Here is a 21,179-nt window from a genome sequence, read left to right on the forward strand (position 1 = left end):
AACAAGGGGTCCACCCTAAGTGATAAAGGAGCATCTCATTGTGACACGAAGCCGTCATGAGGTGGGAGCAGGAGGCTTCCTCTGGCTTTACAATGAGCCAGCTGGGATGGAGGCTTTCAACTTGGAAGAAGCTAAGTATACCAGAGGGGTTAAACTTGTGGTTTTCTGTGCCATTTCAGAGAAATAATATGCACATATTTCCACTTTAAATGATTCTAAGGCCATGTCAGATGAAAAGAGGATTGAACTACAGCCCCTTCTCTCACAGCTTTCCTATCAAAATATATCCCACATGATGAGTATAGAAACTAAATTCCTTCTATATACTAAGTATGCTGTCTCATCATTGCATAGTACATGACTTTATATTCTAAGCTATCAATAACCCTAACTGAGGTAGTTTTGGTTTGCTTAATATTTGCTTAAATATTCTAAATATTCTAAAAGGTCAAAATTTTAAATTATTTAATGTGCAAAATTGCTTTCATAAATGGACGTAACTAAATGGTGAAATAGAGGACATCCAAAAAAATTTGAAATGATCCTCTTTTGGATTAAACTAGAAAAAGCACAAGTTTTCAATGCCTAAAATTATGTTGTATTCAAATAAAGACCCATACACACGATGAAGAGGAAATCTCTAATAATTTATTTGACCTTCAGTTTCACATTGTGAAAAAAAAATAACAGTTTTACAAAACCTCAAAAATGTAGTAGCAAACAGGTACATATGAACACGAACACTTTACTTCTTCAACTTATACAGTTTTGTATGTGAACCACATATTCAATAGTCAAGAGAGGGATATTATTCAGCTCTAATCATTCTTATTCAGACAGGTGTCAAGCCCAGAGAAAAGGGGGCTACACAATTATACCAGAAGTGGAAGGCTGCCCTTTGTTATCCGTTTCCACAGCAACCAGTCCACAGAATAAGAAGAACCTTCTCTGTCTTATGCCAAGGTTTTTGTGTGCACTGTGCTGTGAATTGTATTTGCTTCAAAGTGTAGGACGTTTCACAGGGTGAGAATGGTCAAGTAGTGAGCCCAAATGCCTCCATCAATTCAAAGAGCGGGGAGTCCAGAAAGTTCCCTGCAGGCTGGGGGCCCACCCTGACCACAGCTCCCTCTGGCTCACACACAGCAATTAATAGAGAATTCAAGGACAGACCACAACTTTGAAACAGCTGCAAAAAATTCACCCTGCTTTCAAAAGCCACGCAGTGACACGCACATGTTGGCAGATTTGCATCATAAACTACGGAGCCGTAACTGCTACAATATACTGCCAGGGTACAATCAGACGTTTGCATTGCTTAGAACAGGGGTCCCCAACCCCCGGGCCGTGGACTGGTATCGGTCCTGGGCCCATTAGGAACTGGGCCGCACAGCAGGAGGTGAGCGGAGGGCAAGCGAGCAAAGCTTCACCTGCCGCTCCCCATCGCTCGCATTACCTCCTGAACCACTCCCCACGCCTCCCACCCCGGTCCGTGGAAAAACTGTCTTCCACGAAACCGGTCCCTGGTGCCAAAAAGGTTGGGGACCGCTGGATTAGAACACATCTAGAGGCAAGGGACTGACTACCGCAAAGTATTGAGACCCTTTGATTCCAACCGTTCATTTATTTTGGTCCAACTATAGCCCACTTATTCACGGCACGAACAGACATGTACAATTAGTCTAATATATTCAGGTGGAGAGAAACGTGAAGGATTCATCTGTCATTAGACAATGCAAACACACGATGTCAAAGGTTATTGGTCTTAAACCCTATTTTCTAAAATACAGTAATGAGAGAAACAGCCATGAAAGCAGTGCGAATTGCAAATTCTGAGCTTCCCCGGACACCTGTGAGGAAGCACCTATGAGTCTACCACTAATAACTATCACGGCACGTGTTTAGGAAACAAGCACTTGAACTAGCAAAGAACGTATTCACAACTGATTCCCAACTCTCCCAGAAAGCCTCTCAGCAAGGGTCACTGCTTACAATTCTTTGGTGTTTGGTGGCCATATGTGTCACTTTTGTGCACCAAAGAGTTCTTTTAGAGACTTACCTAAGAGGGAGCACTAAAGTATACATTGTACCCATGTGAATATTGCCTTGGAGAACTTTTAGCACCTGCTAAACCCTACAGCAGGAAGAGAGAAGGACCCATCCAGGTCAAGTAAATCCGGTGAGTGAATTAATTTCCATCCGTGAGTGTTTCGTTTTCTCCTGTTAACTGTGGTTATGGCCAAGCATTCTCATAGGGTAATAAATAGATAAATAAATAAACTTTGGACAATGTCTTTACCTGTGCCCTATATACAGAACTAGTCCATAGCATTTTCCAGGATTTCAGGATATTACACAGAGGAGAAAAAAACAACAACAAAAAAACAACTGCCAAGCGATTTGGTCCTTTCCAAATTTCAGTAGCTGAGATTGAAGCGAGTGAATCGGACAGGAAGGAGAAGGGCAGAAAGAAGCCTTCCCTTGCCCCAGGAGCCATTGGCAGGACCACAGCCCACAAAACCCCAGTCAAAGTTGATGAGTCTGAGAAAAATGACCTTCATGCTTTCTCTACCTCTAGGATGTAACTTAAGTTTCTATCTTGTAATCCTTCCCTGTCTTGACATTTACAAAATCCCATCCCCCCACCCTTCCCAACCCACCCTCCAGTTATGTTCCTAATTGTAACTCCAAAGTTTTCACTTTTGTGCGGCAGAGCACATCATAACAGCCACAAAATTGTGCAAAACGTACAACCATTCACACGCGTCCATACACGTGAAGACAACTGTAAGCATTGTTTCAGCATGCAGGCCTCAAACAATAAATAGCTAAATCTACAACAAATTTCTTACCAGCCAAGGGAAAGTTTAAAGTCACTTATAAATAGAAAAGAACATCTACCAAACAGCTACCAACAATGTCCCCATTGTTCAGAAACGTTCCTGGGGAGCACAGCCCCTCGGAGATTATCGTGGAGTCCAGTGGTCCTCACTCCGCAGCCAGCCCAGCAAACATCCCTCCAGGCCCCCCAGTTGGGCTTTCAATCTCCAACAGCAGCTGGTGTGGAGGCTTCAAGCTCGCTCCTCAGAGAGAGGTGACAACCATTTCAAATTTTACACATAAATGGTGGAACCCATGGAAATCAAATGCTGAATATGGTACAGCAAGGGAAGAGGGCCGGCTTTTCTCTCCCTTTGAGGGGCTGATTAACGCTGACATTAATCCACAATTACAAGACAAGGACTAGATCACAGGTTCGTTCATTCATATTTAAACCATGTGCCTCTTGCACTGAAAAGCCCACCCCCCTTCCCCTCCCCCTCCCCCCCCCCTCCTTCAAGTCCAGTTAGAAGCATTTACAAGGTGTGGTGGATTGGACTGTAGCAACTTCTTTTCCTTTTTCTTTTCTTTCTCTTCATTCAATTTGGTCTCTCCAAAGTAGAAATCCCATCTTGTCTCGTTAAGGGATGGAGTCAGCTAAAATAGAGGAAAAGGAAAATTTTTTGTTAGTCTCAAGATCTGAAAAAAAAAGATTAAACTTGGGACAGGCAGTCAATATGGCTTCCAAAGGTCTTAATTACACATTCGGTAGGTGCATTCATGCATGCAGACGGCCCAACAAAAACCGTGGTAGCCGAAGAAAGATCTTCACTTCTTTCCTAAACATATATACGTTTAAAATTCAAACCTATACATCTAGGTGCTGTTACGAGTTGCCTTCTTCTGCTTCCGACATTCATAATTCCTCTCCACAGTTAAACAGAGCCACTGTAAAGTGATCACCAGAGGGTCACAAGAGATTCCTTTGCCAATCCCCTCCCCCCACCCCCGGCCTTGGGCCCATTTACCATAAAGGATTCCAAATTAAATTTATTCACCATATAGAAGGCAGACATATTAATCCTCTTATTTAAATGCATCTCTGCTATTCATTACGGCAGAAATCAGTCTCGCTTTCTTTCACATGACAGCATACCAGGCCTCACCAGCCCAAGGCTGGAGTTTATTCTCCAAGTTCATCAGCCCACACTTAGGAGACTCGGGCTGTGGTATGCAGTGTTATTATCTACAGAATCAACCGCTGTCAAACGTGAATATAAATTCAAGGTGCCATAACCACGAAGCCTGCACGTTTCATGGGAGCTGGTGTTTCCCCATACCACCCATCCTTCCCATTTAGTTAAGTCTAATTTTACAGAAGGAGAGTTTGCAGAGGGCTTTTGTCTTTCAAATGCTCACCCTATCTGTTCTTGGAGCCCATTTCCAGCCCTAGCATAAGAGTCTGCAGCCCCAGTGCTGAAACTCGAAGTACAGACAGAGGGAATTCAGGAGGGGCGCTCATCACTTGCACTGACTTCTTCTTGCCCTTGTGTGTTCGGAAGTCTGATTCATTTCATTAGTTGTTTCTTTTGGCAGTTTCATAACAGTGATTCAAGCTTTCAAGGCATTCCTTAGACTACGGGTGTCATCGCCCACCCTCACCTCCTTGAAACCTATACGTCAACATTAGGCCAAAAGAATGTATCTTGTAATAATATGAAATGTCAAGATGTTGCATACTCAAACAGAAAAACAAAAAAACCCCAAAACAAAAACACCACTAAAAAGAGGGGCCGGGAACAAAGCAAACCAAAATCCAAACGCCGTCAAGTTGTGGGCCACACAGCACCATGAAAATGGAGCGAAATCAAAAGTAATTTCCTCTTTGTCCCTCCCAGCAGCTGGGAGCAGCAGGAGAGAGTTAAAATCTCCTTGGTGGATAAGCTTTTAGACCTAGGGAAACTTTTTGTTAACACTGTATTAATTCAGGTAGCACCTACATGTGGAGGGCAAAGCCAGGTCCCGGAAGCGTTTGCAGCTTAGGACTGATACCTACACAGCACCTCTTTTAAGTCACTCCATCCGGCTTAAGTGTTTTAACACTATCTTGTGTGTAGTAAACTTTAGAAATTTAAACCAACATTCTCTCCTGTCGGAAACTCCAACAGTGGCTTTGATCAGCCCCACGCCACCCTTTAAAAAGGCGAACCTGGACCTGTCGAATTTCCTTATTCTGTGCTTGACTCTCTGGCTAAGAGCACCAAGGGCAGAGGGGATGTTGTTTCGAATATAACCGAACACTCTATTTGTTCCATTTCCCAGGGACCGGACATGTGATTAGGTTCAAATACCCAGGAGAAGGTGAATTCGAGTGTTTGCCAACATACTCACTCCGGGCTGAGAAAGGAGGTACCAAAAATGAAGTATTAAGATAACAAGCTGATAATAGTCAAAGAAACCTCATTTTTGCATGACACACAAAGCTAATTCCACTGCGAGCTAAGGTCTAAATTGAAGGGAGGAAAGAAAACTAATACGAGTATTGAACACTTAATATGTACCAGGCACGGGCTAGGTATTTTCACGCCTTTCTTTTCTTTTTCCTCATTTATCAATTCACCCAAGTCTGAACTGGGACAGATCTTAAGGAAAGCAAAATTCGAATCACTCATTTGACAAAGGAGCTCTCTGAAGTGCAGAGAGGTCCAGACTCCACAGCTAGAAACAGAATGTACATGTGGTCTCTCTCTTTTCTACCTATATGACATATAGGATGCCAGCCACTTCCAAGGATGCCAGCCAGTTACCACTTGGATGTACCGCCACCATCACTGGCAATTTTTAAGGCTCTCCTATGCAAATATAGTCAGTTCTGGACTAACACCCAATTTAGTGCACTGTTAATTGATGCTTTTGCCTAGAAGGTTCTTTAAACCTTCTTTAGAGTTGAGTAATGCATTCATATCGCAAATGAAATAACCCCTTTCAGAGCATTTGTTTATTCAGGATTACTGAGATGCCAGCAAGGCTGCAAAAACCAGTTTGGTGTGGCACACTGTTAGCCCCACTCGCTCCCCAGAGGACGGTTCTGAGAGTTCCTGCTCCTTTGAAGGAGTCTCAGTCCAGGAAAACATTACATTACTAAGAACTGTACGAAGTGTAACAGGCTGGAGGAGATAACTTAAGAAATGAAAGAAAGAGCACGATTCCATGTGAAAGGGAGGCCAGTTTTACTGGTGTTTCTAAATGAGCTGTAAGAGATGAGGAAAGAAAAGACAAATGAGTCCAAACCCCTATTTGCTAGAAGGTCCCCTTCAAAGGTGTGAAACATACTAGGGAACACAGAACCAAACCTTTCCAAGGAATGAGTTCATTTCCCCAGCAGTTCCTCCAAAGCAGATTTTTAAATTTTATTCTCTTATTATTAGTCATGAGCCCATTAGTCACCAAAACAAATCAACCCATTCCGTGTGCTCTGTGCTACACTTAGATACGCTTAAGTGATTCCGGGGCCAATCCTGAGAATGCTTTAACAGCAGCAAAGCGGCCATTAGCTTCCCGAACCCTGAACTGTGTAGGCCTATTAATTATTTGAGCCAAGAGTATTATATACTCTTAAGTACACAAGACAACCATTATGTACCCAGATATATGACACAGAAACACAACTTTTGTTCGCCCTGACAATGGGGTCAGCCTGACTGATTAACTCTGAAAAGCTGCAGGAAGGGCAGTTTAGATGGCTCAGTGTGTCCACACATCAGACAAGCTTATACAATGCAGGTGCAACCTTTTATAAGGACAGACCTAGACTTCTCAAAAGTTAATAAATGCCCTAAAGGGGGCTATTTTTTTGGGGGGTGGGGGAGAAGGAAAAACTTTTAAAATAAGCTAACGAATAATTCTGGACAGAATACAATGGGAATAATTTTCAGCATTCAATTTTTTAAACCCCACTTCATTCTAAAAAGGGTTTGAGGAAGTTCAATTTAAAAATCTACAATTATTTCCTGGGGTGATAACAACGTGAAGTTTATTAAGTAGCCATTCGGCGTGAGCTCAAGTGCTTACGCTCTGGAGCCCGACTGCCTGGGTTGATGTCTTGACCAACCCTTCCGCCTGCTAAGCCCTATGACCTTGGGCAACTTACTTAACCCCTGTGTGCATCAGGTGTTTTCATCTATGCAGTGCTCTCATAATAATATCCCACAGGGTTGTTGTAGGGACCAAATGAAATGATCCATGGGAAACCCACAGCCCAGCTGTCGGCACACAGGGAGGGCTCAGAAGACAAGGTTCCCAACCTGGCCGTAATTAGAATCACTGAAGAACTTTCTAAAAATGCGAATGCCTGGGTCCCACCCAGACCTAATGAAACCCAGCCTCTGGAGTGGGCAGGCTTCAAAAAGCTCTTTGGGAGACTCTGAGGCCCAATAAAGGCTGAGAACCACTGGCTTATGTTTGGGGGGTTGCAGCTGTGCTCAACACAAGTGTTTAAGTTCCGGGGTACAAGTGCTTTTATTTGTAGTTCATGTAGAACCTCTATAGGATGGGCTATATGGAGCCTGTTTCACTCACGTACGGGCTTACACAGCTAGCTCAACTATATGGATACTTACAGCTAAACCGACTCTTACCTTACGCTCATTCTCTTTAGGATGCATTGTGTTTAAGAGGGCAGATGTTTCCAGGTGCTGACAAACGCAGTAGGGATCAGCGAGTACGGGACCGTGGTTATGCTGTTCCACGCGTCCAACGTTGGATCGTAGCAGTCCAGGGTTTTGCATCGCTGAATGCCAAAGTACCCTCCAACCACGTAGAGTTTGTTTCCGGAGGCCACAGCGTGGCAGCTCATGCGCTTTGCTGTCACGTCTCCCACCTTGGTCCACTGGTAAGTCTCGCTATTGAATTTATAAGCAGAGCAGGCGGAGAACTCGGTATCTCCCCCCATAATAAAAATCTGGTTACCCAGCACAGCTGCCGCCGTGTAACGCCAGGGCTGGGGACAGGTGGCCGGGACCGTCCACCTGTTTTCACACTGATCGTAACACTGAACCTTGGGGAGCTTGTCATGACTGACGCTGGTACCTCCGAAAGCAAACAGCTTCAGCTTGGCACTCACCACTGCGGCATTGCTGACCCCTTCTCGGAGAGGGGCCACCATGGTCCATTTGTTGGTTGTGGGGTCATAATGTTCTACTTGCTTTAGAGAGACTGAGGGGGAGGCCGGGAGGCAGCCAGTGGCGGCAGTGTGCCCCCCGACCACGTACAGGCAGTGCTTCAGTTCAGCAGAGCCATGGCCAAACCTGGCCACCAGCATGGGGGCCGCCTTGGACCACTCCTCATGCAGGGTATCATAAACCCAGACATCTTTCGAGACTCCATTCTCAGACCCTCGCCCCCCAGTAATGTATACTTTGCAGCCAATTGCACAGGCACTGAACTCTTTTCTTGGGCTGGGGATGTCAGCCTTGGGAATGATCTCTTTGGCCTTCTGGTCGACCAGATACAGCTTGTCACACATGAAAGTCTGTCCTCCCAAGAGGAAGAGGGCATGGCCGGTTTTCCGGGGCCGGGCACAGAGGCTGGTCACCACACCGTCGTTCTGCAGGATTTTCAGCTTGCACCTGATGGCCTCTTCCACGATCTCCTTGCTCTTCCTCTGCTTGGTGATGAGTTCCTCCATGGCCACATTCTCCATGAGATAGATGGCCGGCAGCAGAGCCAGCCTCACTGTCTGCAACAGCTCCGGGAGATAGCAGTAGCGCTTCTTCAGGTCGTAGCTGATCCAGTTAATTGCAGACTCGTACACAAGTCTTTCGTCTTCCGTCTCCAGCTCTTCACTGGACAAGAGCTGCACTACCATGTCCTGGGGCAGCTGGAGGAAATCTTCGTTCTTCCTGATGGTCTGGAAATTGCTGAGACACATCCTCCAGGAGAGCTCGTACAGCTTGGTGCACTGGTGCGCGTCGGACAGCAGCAGCATGCCCAGGCAGTTGGTCGGGTGCAGGTTCTTCTCTAGGAACTCGGCGCAGGCATCCCGGATGTCTTGAAACTCCAGCATGTCGCCAGCTTCCAGGAGCGATTCCGCGTTTTCTTCATTGATGATGACCCGGGAGGAGTAAGCGTAGTCGAGGAGCAGCTCCAAGACTTCCGGGTGGATGGAGTTGTCGAAGTTGACTTCGCTGTCCTGGCTCTCCTTCAGGCCGCCGCTGAACATGGCTTCGAAGTAGCGGCTGCACGCGGCCAGCACCGCCCGGTGACACGGGAAGGTCCTGTTTCCGGCATGGAGAAGGACGTCGGTGAAGAGACGCTGCTGGCGTAACAGGTTCAGGTGAGTAAGGACACTGTCCGCGTAGGAGGACTTGTGGAACAGATAGATGTTAATGGAGCCGCTGCTGGCCCTGGACTTGCGGTTCTCGTGCACGCTGACAGACATTTTGTTTCCACTCCTGAAAAAACAAAACACAACTATTGAATCTGATGCTCCCAGTGTTCAGAACGGCCGAACCAAACCAGCAATTGCTTTGGACAGAGGAAACAGAACACTTCGCTGTTGGCCCTGCTGCCTACTGTTCTGAACAATGGACAGCCAGGCCTATACAAAGTCAGAGACGGCGACCTACCTATAAGGAAAGACACTTATTATAATACTGTTGAGCTATTTAAACTATACACTGTTTAAAAAAAAAAAAAACAATCACTGCTTAAGAGCAGGTTTATCTTGGAAAACCTGATTGCCAACTTGCAGGATATTGAAGTCCTTGAGAATGTAAGTCAGCAAAAGCCAAGAGGCGCAAGGTCTCATTCTCACAGCTCCCTGCCCTAGTCCAGCTGATTCACTGCTGGCCACTTGAAATGCCAGGCCTCCAGCTCTCGTAACGCCGGGATGGGCACAGGCTTTAATGCCCTATGCAAGCAACATAAAGCCATGTGTAAAACAAATACCTACTCATTAATTCCATTAAGAATTCCTTTGGTAAGACCCAGTGTCTTACCAAAGTGTAAGTGCAGTAAATGGGAAATGTAACATTAAAACCACAGGCTTAGGCCAACTTCTAAAATGACCAAACTTTTATTTATCATTACAAATAATTTGTAACCAGACACCTCTACCACTACAGCGTCCTGAAAGAGCCCCAATATAAACACAACCATATACTGATCAGCAAGCTATCGTGGAAACAGGATAGATTCTGGCCACAGTCACCACTCCCCTTTCCTGCTCCGGACAGCTTCCAAAGTGGCGATTTGGGCACAGAAAGGGAAGAATATTTTGAGTAGCAAACTCAGGAATTCTGCTGTTCTGTTCTCCCTGCTTTAAATTAAATCTTAGAAAACCAGTTGCAAGAACAAAGGATGTATCCACCCATCTCTCTTAATTAAATAGGGCATCACCAGGACCATTCTTGTGTACCTGCAAACGCTGGCACCTGCATCCAGGGAGTCCAAAATGCAAATGTCGCTTTATCTAAATCAAAACACACACGTGTGTGTGTATGTGTGTTGCCTGCCATTGTTAATTTAGGGCCACTCTAGAATTTACTTGCTGACTAGAGTGTCTTCCTCAGTATCTAAATGGAAATTATAGCAGAACCGAATGCTCTCTTTGGCTTTCCTCAGTAATCAAACTGTAGGCTAAAGATACAGGACATGCCTATCACCTATCTTCAAAAATTGAACCATCTTTTTCCTTTTTCACCCTACCCTTCTGTTACTTCAAAGAAATAATGGCTTCAAGAACCTGCCAGTCAAAGGATTCCTAGGGAAGCTGTTTATCCCAGGAGGGTAAACTGTGTGGTTACAGTATCTGTTCCAAACACGGAACAGCCAGTCCTTATGGCAGAGCTGAAACCCAAGGCCTGCTTGTTTCCTTCAACCTGACCAGCGGAGGCAAGGCAGGCACAGAAAACAACAGAGGCAGGTACCTAACTTGCCTTTGACACGCAGGCCTCATACTATTAGGAGTTGCAACTTGTTTTCTTTCATTTGGGGCATGTAACTTTCCATTGTGAGTAAAAGTGACTTAGTGGAAGAAAATAAACAACAGAGTCCTAGGGCTCTGGTGTTAAGAAGCCTTTACAAAGCACCCATCAGTCTCCACAGTGACTTGGGCTTTGACAAATGCTGAGGAGGCAAGCATCACCGCCACCCTCAAGCTAAGTATCTATGGTCTAGTCCATTTTACCCAATGCCCAATGCTCCTAAGAGCAAGTGACAGGACCTGGACCCTATGTGAATACACTAGGTTCTCCAACGTGTTAAAACAGTATTAGCATCCCTGCTGTTCTACTGCTGTAGTCATCATTTGCATTAGTACATTCAAACTGAAATTCTTTGAGGAAGATTTTTAAGCCTAAACCTCAAAAGATGGTATAAATATTCCTATGCCTTATACAGAAAGGTGCAAGAATTCCAAATGAGTAGCTATGCTTTTTTTTTTAAGCTAATGCTTCCAAAGCAACCTCAAAAGCTGCCTCCTGTGGATGGACCTAGAGATTATCATACAAAGTAAGTCAGACAGGGAAAGACAAATATCATATGATATTGCTTATATGTGGAACCTAAAAAAAGATACAAATGAACTTATTTACAAAACAGAAATAGACTCACAGACAAAGAAAACAAACGTATGGTTACCAAAGGGGAAAGGGGGAGGAGGGATAAATTAGGAGTTTGGGATTGAAATATACACACTACTATATATAAAATAGATAACCAACAAGGATCTACTGTATAGCACAGGGAAATATCCTCAATGTCTTTTAATAACCTATAATGGAAAAGAGTCTAAAAAAGTATATATATATTATATATATTATATATATATATAATATATATATAATGAATCACTTTGCTGTACACCTGAAACTAACAACATTGTAAACCAACTATACTTCAATTAAAAAAAAAAAAAAGTTGCCTTCTTTCCGGCTAAGAGTGAATGCAGCTCTGACGGAAGAATGAGGCTGCACAAGGTACATAAGCACCAAAGTGCCTGCAAATTGAGCTGGAATTACACCCACCCGGCCCAGAAGGCGTTTCCCTAAGCAGTGTAAAACAACACTCACAGCCAGGCTTACACTTAACAAAACAGTTTAGAAGACCTTGGGATATAGGATCTGCATCTCTTTGCATCCTGTGTTTATGCTCCTGTATTTCCCAGGTAGGTTCATAAAGCCAGCAGAAAGAGCCTAGCTTGTCATCTTGGATGCCACCCAGATGGAGAAGTGTGTCAGTCAAAATCCAACAATCTTGCAGCAATATTTGATTAAAATAAAAGGTAAAGTTGAAGACCCAAGGGAAACGACTTGCCTTCTAGTTTAAAATTATGCAAATGTGAGAACATCAGCAGAAACCACATATACAGCCACTAAACACACCTTCAACATGAAATGAATCATCCTTCTGGCATTTTTTTAAGCCCCTAGAGAAATAATATTTGCATGCCAAGTTAAGTGGCCAAAAAAACGCACACATATACTTAACCTGCCTCTACAAAGAAGGGGAAAAGGGCTGCTATTACCAGTCAACATCAAAAGGGATTCTAGCTACAGTAACTTCAGTTCACTTAATGCTCTTTAACCAGGCTCTGGGCCTCCAATACTTAGCGGCGTGTCACATTTCTTTGGGTTTTAAACCTGATCTCAACGCAATCAAAGGAGAAGCTAGGCAGATTTTCTCGGACATTCATATTATTGATAACAACGGTACATTATAAAGAGATTGTTAACAAGAAAAGCATTTTACTATACAGTCCTCTATAACACCTGTAACGCTCTTTAACACTCTGGCCATGCCTGTGAGGGCGACACCACACACACGCCAAGTTCAACGGTTCATCTCCACCCTGCCCACCAATTCCTATCCTTCGAAACTAAGCATGTTAAGACTAAATACTTCCATGAGAAGAAACTAATTTTTCAGAAACCAGTTTTCATTCATTCCCTACAGACGTCTGGCCGCAGTGAACGTACCCTCACTACGGGTGTCTGCGCGTGGCCCCAGTGCTCACCGTGCCGGGTAGGGTGCAACGTGGACCAACAATCCCGCGCGCTCGACAATGCTCTTTCCGCTGGGGGGGGGGGGGGGGAGGGGGAGGGGGAGGGGGGATTGATCGTATCCCGGCTCAGCTCCTAGCTCTCCAGCAGCTCGCCCGGGCGGCGCGCCACCGAGAGGAGCCCCCTCCAGCAATGCCCGGCTCTTCTAGCTGTGGGAGGGCAGCGGTGGACACCAGGTCTCCGCCCCGAGAACAGCTCCCCACCGCCGCCTCAGTCGGAGCTCCAGGCTCCGGGGCGCACACACACCCCTCGCGATCACAGCCCGCAGGCCAGGCAGCCCCTGAAACCCGCGGCGCCCGCAACAGGTCCGCGGCGGTAGGGGAGACTTACAACAGTGGCGACCGGCCACAGTGCACGACCAGCTGGGTTCTTGCCTCGGTCACCGGGTGGGGAGGGGACGGAGCGGACGTCTCAGCCCCAGGAAGCAACAGCGACTTGCCCGGGCGAAGGGAGCGCGCATGGAACTCTGGCTCGCGGGCTGGTTACCGCGGGCGGATCGCCGCGGCCTCACGATCCCCACGTCGCGGACTCTGCGCCCGCCACCCGCGGAGCAGCTCCCTGAGTGAGCTCTGGAGGCGAGAGCGAGCCCGCGGCTGCAGGCGCCGCCGAAGGAGGCCGGCTGTACCCTCGCGGGAGGGAGCTGGAAAGCGCCTTGCGCGCCGGCGGCCGCCTGGCGTCTCGAGTCGGCCTCTGCAGCGCCACCGCCGCGCCGCCTCCTCTCCGGCTTCCCGAGCACTCTGCGCCCGGCCGCCCAGCGCCCGGCTTTAAGCGGAGCGGCGGGGAGGGGAGGGGAGGGGAGAGGGCGCGTAGGCAAAAAGTGACACCAGGGGAGGGAGGGAGGAAGCGCGTGAATGCGGCCAGCGGAGAAGGAGGAGGAGGAGGAAGGCAAGGAGGACAAGAGTCGGAGGAGAGTGTGTCGGGGGAGTTAGTCGTGAGAGGAAGCGGGGGAGGGGGCTGTGGCGAGTGGAGAGAGACAAAGCGCACGCGGAATCTCAGCCAAGAGCAGCTGCAACCCTCGGGGATCACGAATAAAACAAGTTTTCCTGCGTTGGAGTGTCTGCGTCTCTAGCCCAGCCGGGTGCTGAGGGATCCTCGGCTGGGGAGCGCAGCCCCTCGCTGCGCGCTCCGAGCTGCGGGAGCCCGCTTGATGCTCAGGACAGGGCGGCGAGGGGCGAGCCGGGTGTCCGCGGCACGCGCCGTGGGCGCGCACAGCCTGCACGCTGGGTGGGATATCTGGAGGGAGGACGGTGGCGAGGTTTGGACACAATTTTGGACACTCCGGGGACACCGCAGGTTGGGCAAAGCCGGGCCGTAGGGTTTCTCGGTGGCAGTGGACCAGAAAGACTCGAGCCCCAGGCGCTTCCCGCCCCCAAGTCCTCCCTCCCCACCCCCCGCGGGTGCTGCACCCGCGGCTGGACTCTGCCCCACGCAGCCCGGGGCAGCAGCAACCCGGCACTCTCCGGCGAGGCGTGCACCACGTGCTTTGCAGCCAATCGCCGCCGCCGCTTTATTCAAAGCGACCCGCTCCTAGGAGCGGCCCCGCCACCGCCTCTTCGTAGCGATAAAGCCTCAATCGCCCTCTCAGACTGGGCCCTTTCCTGTCTTTTATCGCCGGGTCGTGTTAGTTAGGAGTTCAGCAAAGAAATGGTTCAGCACACACACGTTTGAAGCGCCCTTGTGCCACGAGAAGGGAAGGCGATTAGAAAACTAATCTCGAAGGGCGATCACTATTTATGAAACCCACTTTTGATCTTTGTACCAAGGGCTTGTCTTTCCACTGGGAGCTGAAATGCCTCGTTTTCTTTTTATTGGGTATTTGGAATAAAGTATATGAATGAACTGTAGATTTTACCGATCCAGCTCCCTTGTTTTACAGGTTAGGAAACTGAGGCCCAGGGAGATGTGAGTTGTCCAGCTAGAGGGCCCACAGCTACTTGCAGTGGCCCAGCCCTATAGCTGGAGTGGGGATCCACGACGGACTTTTCTCTCCCCACTCCTCCACCTCCCAGCTTTCTTTTAAATATTAGATGCAGAAATGGTTTAACAGGCAGAAGAGGCTCTGCCTGGCGCGCCCAGAGCCCAGAGACTGCCGAAACCAAGGCTCTGTCGGTCCTTTAATCCCACTTTCCTTTACACGCGGTCCCTTCTGGTATTCGCGCTGAGAAATTTCGCTCCTTGCAAACAAAGAAAGATAGTGCCCTCTGAAGTCCTTTGTTAGCATTAACTCGTCAGCCTCACCACGAGCCTTTACAAATCTGCTTTATATTTTAACGTATTATGCAGAGTCTCGGCTCGAGACTGCTTCACAAAGCCGGAGAGGCCAGATCAATTCCCGGCCAGACCCACGTGCAAGGGTCTGCCTGCTGCGAGGTAAAGACTGGGGGAGCGCCGCAAGCCGACCCGGTTCCTAAAGATGTGGATAAAATCAGCGAAGACCAGACGGATAGAAACACCGTAGACGCCAGAGATAGGTGCTGAAAAGCCGGGAGAGGGAAACGTGAAGCTATTGCACATATGTCTTTTAAAAAACATGCTTCTGTAGCCTGCGGCAAGGAGTGGGGGAAGGTGATCAGTGCAGCCCCCAAAGGCACCTCCTCCAAGCGCTTTGTCTGTCTGGGTTGTGGGTCAAAAACAAGCAGGTTGGTTCTGAAGACCAAATGTTAATGTCTTCCGCGGGGAGTGGGACTGGGGGCGGGGGTAGGGTGTTCTGTTTAAATTAAGAGATTAACATTTTTTTCTCATTAAGGAGTATTTCCTTCTTACTTAAATTACCTAACAAATCTACTGGGAACTGTACCTAGATGACCCTGCCTAGGAATAAAACATGTCCTCAGTTCAGCTGGTTGGCTGGGGATTTTGCCACAGAAAGCCACTGAGCTAGAACAGGCCATCTATTTTGGTTGCATCTTTACCACCCGGAAACTGCAGTGTCCTTAACCGAGGGGCGGGTGGTGGGGGGGAGAATAAAGTTTACAGGTCTTTGCAAATAGCTTTGCTAAGCAGGCAGGGCTGAGAAAAGAGTGAACTCGTCTGGCTGTTGTGTCATCATCCACCGATGCTAATTTCCTGTGTCTGTTCTACCTAACGTTGCCACCTTTCTACGCTTCAAGAAAAGAGAAGGAAAAAAAAGTTGTGGCCTGGAAAATCTTGAAAGTATTCAGTGACCATATACATTTGCTTCATCTGCCTTGGGGAGATAAGCAACATGGACGAAGGGAAAAGAAATTACTTATTATATGGGTTATGAAAACTGGAAGACAAATGACCTGCTGCAAACCGTACGCTGGTTTGCTTGAACCGATGTATGAAAAGTTTTCAGGCCTATGGGCAGTTTCTAATGTTTATTCCACAGCTGAAAGTGATTTGCAAGTTAGCATATTACAATCACAGCAACTAAAACTGTTATTCCTCTGGCGTCTCTCAGCCAATCCTAAAGGTAATTCTTATCACTTCACTTACAGGAAGAAAAGGTGAGCAAGTCTTGTATCTGTACAGGAAGAACTCTAGACAGACTTGTGATCAAACTGGATGATGATAGACCTTGTAGATATGAGCCATAAACATCTTGGGAAATACTACAGACATCCCTGTTGTACAATGGCCACCACCTCCTTCAAGATGTTAGGCCAGTCCCCTGGGCCCCTGGGAGCTGGTCTGCGCCTCTGCCTTGTGACACCAAACCAAGGTCTTGTTTTTAATGCTATTAAGAAGCTGTGCCGAAGGCTTTGGCCTTGTATCCCCCTTAACGATGTTATTTTGTTAGGCTGAAAAATAAGCAGCATGGGGTTAAATGTATTAGCTGCCTTCAAACGTAATTTATCTTCATTCCATCCTAATTTACACTCTGGCTGAATTAATGAGAATGATTTAATTAACACCGTGTGACCATAGTACCAGGGACAGGACAGCTCAGGGGATTAGACCAAACAGTGGCTAAGCAGCTGCCATCCTGCCTCCTGTGGTTCCCCGCACCCCGAAGCCCCACCCGCGTTTCAGACACATTCCCTGCCAGCCTTCCAAAGGTGTCCTGTTTGTTCTTTGCTCCTCTTCCTGAATGTGTGACGAAGATGGCACAGCTTTCCTTCCTCCTGTGATTTGCGAAATGGGCCTCAAGACTGTGGCCTGTAGTCAGTGTGGCCGACAGCCTAACAGCCTGACAAAGACTTGTGCTCTTCCTCCCCCCTAGGGTCAAGTTCGTGCTGGAAGTGGATACCCAGCCAGGGACCACACGCCTCACCTTCCACCCCGCCCCCTTCCGCCCCGCCCCCCCAGCCCGCCGTGGCGCACACGCGCGCATGCGTGCTTACATCTTGGGCTCAACAGCTGTGGAAGGAAGGGGAGGGAAGCCGAATGGGCAGGGGAAGAAGTTGAGCTGGGGTGCGCGCTCAGTCAAGGCCTTGGCCGACCCCAGGTGGAGCTCAAGAGCGGAAATGACCCCGCGGAGTTGTCCTCAGGTAAGGCGAGAAGGCCAGGCTTTAGAGGGCTGCTGCGTTACCAGTTACTGAATGCAGGCTGCCCAGGAAGGGGGCCATGGCCACGGTCGTGTTCCTCAGTTCTGAGGAAGGCAGAGAGCTGTGTGTCTTCTGCTGCCAGCACCCCCAGGGGCCAGGCAAGAAGTCCTTCCTTCTCCAAGGAGATTCTGAGGCGCTCAGTGCAATGCCCGCTTTGACCCTTCACCCTAACACAGAGATACAGACCTAGGAAAATGAGGCCTCAGTTCCTGCCAGCAATCCTCTTTCAAAAAGAGGGAGATTTTTTTTTTTTTTTAAATCTGGCTATTTGTTAAAAAGACAAGGATAAGAAAAAAGTAAGGTAATCAATACAAGAAGTCATCAGCATTGTCTAAGTCAGTTATTTGTCTCTCTGGGGGCAAACAAGAGGTCTAAACTGGTAGTTGTCTAAATTTTGGTTTACCACCTGCTGCATTTATGTCTTTTTAACTGTATTTGCGTTAAACACGTCATGATAAACTTTGAGAGTATTCTTAGAATTGGATCCAAATTGGCATGGTCATATTTTAAAATTTTAGTTGCTTCCTAAATCCATTATATGTGCTATCACTTTACGTGTATTTTGTGAATTAAGTTGGATTATAGTGTGACTTTTTAATTTACAATTCCAGTTGCTCATTGGTGATATATAGGAATACAGGGGACTTTTGTATAATGATGTTTAATGGAAAGTTTTCTGTGACAGTGTATTTGTGTCCTTTCGGCGCTGAGTACCACCATGGGGCTGAACTCCTTTATTCGGGGTTAGAGCTGGGGAATTCATTCTTGCTTTGAGACTCCATCACTTTCCACACCCCCAAGTGACATTGCAAGTGGTAGATAGTTTATTGGCTGCTTACAGGACTGCAGAGGGACACATTTGAGGCACTCTTCCCTGGTATTCCTTGCTAAGGTCCAGTCATTAGTAAATCAAACCATTTAGGATGCTTCTGCTATTTCTGTTGCAGGGCCCTTCAAAACAATGATCTTCACAGCCTGTGGCTGGTTATATATTTTAGGGTCAGGCTTTTAAAACTGCATTTATTATTTTCTCTCTGATCACAAAAGCACTGCATGGTAGAAGGTTGGAAAAAAACAGAAAAGTAAAAGAAAAAAATAACCATAAACCTACCACTTAGAGATAATGACACCTAGCATTTAAATTCTAGTCTTTCTGGGACTTCCCTGGTGGCGCAGTGGTTAAGAATCCGCCTGCCAACGCAGGGGACAAGGGTTTGATCCCTGGCCCGGGAAGATCCCACATGCCACGGAGCAACTAAGCCCGTGTACCACAACTACTGAGCCTGCACTCTAGAGCCCGTGAGCCACAACTACTGAGCCCACGTGCCACAACTACTGAAGCCCATGCGCCTAGATCCCGTGATTCGCAACAAGAGAAGCCACCGCAATGAGAAGCCCACGCACCGTAACAAAGAGTAGCCCCCGCTCGCCACAACTAGAGAAAGACCGCATGCAGCAACGAAGACCCAATGCAGCCAAATATAAATAAATAAATGTTCCTTTAAAAATTTAACAAATAAATAAATAAATTCTAGTCTTTCTGTATCCACATAGTATTTTATTTTTAGCAGTTAAGTGGTTAAGGACAGAGACTCTAGAACCAAGCTGGAATTCCTGCTTTGACATTCACTAGCAAGGTGTTTGGGGGGCAAGTATTATAATATCTGGGTGCCTTAGCTTCCTAGGTTGCAAATGAGCTAATAACAGTGCCTGGCTCAGAGGGTTGTTTGGCTCCTTAATAAGCATATGTAAAGCACGTAGAACAGAGCCCAGCTAGTGGTAAGTGCTATATAATGGCTCCTTTTATGATTGTGGTAGACTGTTCAAGGAGAATGATATTCCTGCAACCCCATAGCTATTTCCTAGGAACTCTCCTAAATAAAAGTGACTTGAATCCTTATTAAAGTTGCTGTTTCCACAATCTGCCCAATAGCACTGGATTAAAGGACACTTCTGGTCTTGAATGAATTTACATACTCTTTTGGAGTGTTTGTCTGAGGGTCTGCTTCTCTCAAACCTAGCTTGTGCAGTGAAAGCTCAAATTCATGGGAATCACCTTTGCTTCCTTCCACCTCTTATGGACACTGTCTTCTTTTTGTCCTGGGACCATCGTTCTTCAGTTGATGCTGGAGAAACAATTCTTAACTCTCCATTACCTTAAAAACTAAGCTGCTGAAAGGGAAAAGTATTTAGGAAAGCACATTTTTAAAAAGCAGCTAGCTGTATTTGGAAGGCAGCAGGCCAAAACAGAGCATACGTGAAATACAGGTCCCTGCTTTTTCCTGCCCTGAAGATCTGGTAGAGGGCACTGGGTAAAAGCTTACTCATATCTGTCAGAATCATACCAGGTCTCTGCGGGGTGTGGCCTTTCGCAGCCCAGGGGCATCTGAAACAATTTTCCTTCTCTTTTCCATAATTTTTGAGTGCACCAAGCCCCTGGATCTAAACTCTTAATTTGTTCTCAGTAATTACATTGAAGAATTGACCGTTGTTCCGAGCAGTGAAAATGAAGGTTTTGTTTGGCCTATAGACTTTGCTTCCAGGGCAAGATGCCAAGTCTGAGCACGTCTGGGCATGAAGAAGGGACCAGAAGAAGGGACCTTTGTGGCCCAAGAGCTCGTACCTTTGAATGAATGAATATTCAGAGGATTTTATGGCACTCTGTGAGCACACACTTCACTCAGACAGGAGTCTGAAATCAGGAAGCTGCAAGTCAATGTTATGAGAATGAAGAAAGAATGAAAAAGGAGAGACATGCTGGTGAGGGTATTGTCTTTAAGTTCTCATAACTGTTTCTCCTTGTGATTTTGAAAATACAACCTGAGCAGGGATATGAAGTCACGTGCATTTTATGGTCTCAAGTTTCCCTTAGCCACGTAAGTCATTTTTGACAGCAGTTGCTATAAAATCCCAAATAAAGTTGGAAGACTTGCTATTTCCTTATCTGAGGATATTTGGAAATATTGAACTATCAGGAGGAAATGATAACTTTAAAAAATTATGTATATTCACATAGTACTAAATCTATTTGCATACCCACAATTATCTGAGAAGTTGTGGTTTCATTCATTCATTCATTTGTTCATTCATTCAATCTGTCATTCATCCAGCAAATATTTATTTACAGGCATCGTATTAATAGTTAAGGCTGGGGTATTCCCCAGTTCCATTAGGGTTTTTCCAGCCTTCCACTGTGATTTTACACCGTGTAGGCTTGGCTTGCCATCAGTGTACTCATATTTGCATTTTGAATGTGTCTCCTCCCAACTCTGAAACCACGGAAAGAAGTCATATAGGGAAACTTGAGAGGAATGAGGGGGAAAAGAAGAAAAGCACAGGCAGAAAAGGAGCTCAATTTCTGTCACCCTTATTAGACCGTTAGTCTAGAAGAGAACCAGAAGAATGCAGAGTGCCTGGGTTGTGAAATGGTGGTCTTCAATTGCCATTTTTTATCCAAGGATTATAAATAAAGCCGTTATTGCCTCATTAAAACCTGGCCTGTTAAAAATGGTAAAGTGGCTCAGAATGGCACCAGCCAGGAAAGGAAAAGGGAAACCTCATAGGCAGGAGGTGAGAGTCAACATTGCACCTCCTTGCTTTTCACAAAGGCTTTTGTTTTCGAGAGGCTCTGAGTTTTGCCACAGTGTGAGGAAACATCCCAGGGGTTCCCCAAACTGTGCATCAATTTCTTCTGCACCTTTTCTGGGTCACTTGTGATGCCCACAGTGAGCAGGAACAGCAAGTTACACTCTGATTTTTCTGATGGTGGTGGTGTTCCAGGCAGATCCTT

At 46.6% G+C, this 21,179-nt stretch overlaps 1 protein-coding gene across 1 annotated transcript; it reads right to left on the minus strand.

Moving 5' to 3' along the window:
• Positions 1–3,345: 3,345 nt before the first annotated feature.
• ENC1 (ectodermal-neural cortex 1) lies at positions 3,346–13,594 on the minus strand. The gene is made up of 3 exons (XM_059919350.1): positions 13,209–13,594; positions 7,455–9,269; positions 3,346–3,474 (listed from the first exon to the last, which is right to left on the minus strand). The coding sequence occupies exon 2, from the start codon at positions 9,254–9,256 to the stop codon at positions 7,487–7,489; it is 1,770 nt and encodes a 589-aa protein (XP_059775333.1). The 5' UTR covers positions 9,257–9,269; positions 13,209–13,594; the 3' UTR covers positions 3,346–3,474; positions 7,455–7,486.
• Positions 13,595–21,179: the final 7,585 nt, after the last annotated feature.

Source organism: Balaenoptera ricei, chromosome 3 (genome assembly GCF_028023285.1).
Source record: "Balaenoptera ricei isolate mBalRic1 chromosome 3, mBalRic1.hap2, whole genome shotgun sequence".
Lineage (NCBI taxonomy): Eukaryota > Metazoa > Chordata > Mammalia > Artiodactyla > Balaenopteridae > Balaenoptera > Balaenoptera ricei.

Bases quoted from the DNA above. Each gene is read 5' to 3' on its own strand.
- ENC1 (XM_059919350.1), bottom strand. From the start codon at position 9,256: ATGTCTGTCAGCGTGCACGAGAACCGCAAGTCCAGGGCCAGCAGCGGC.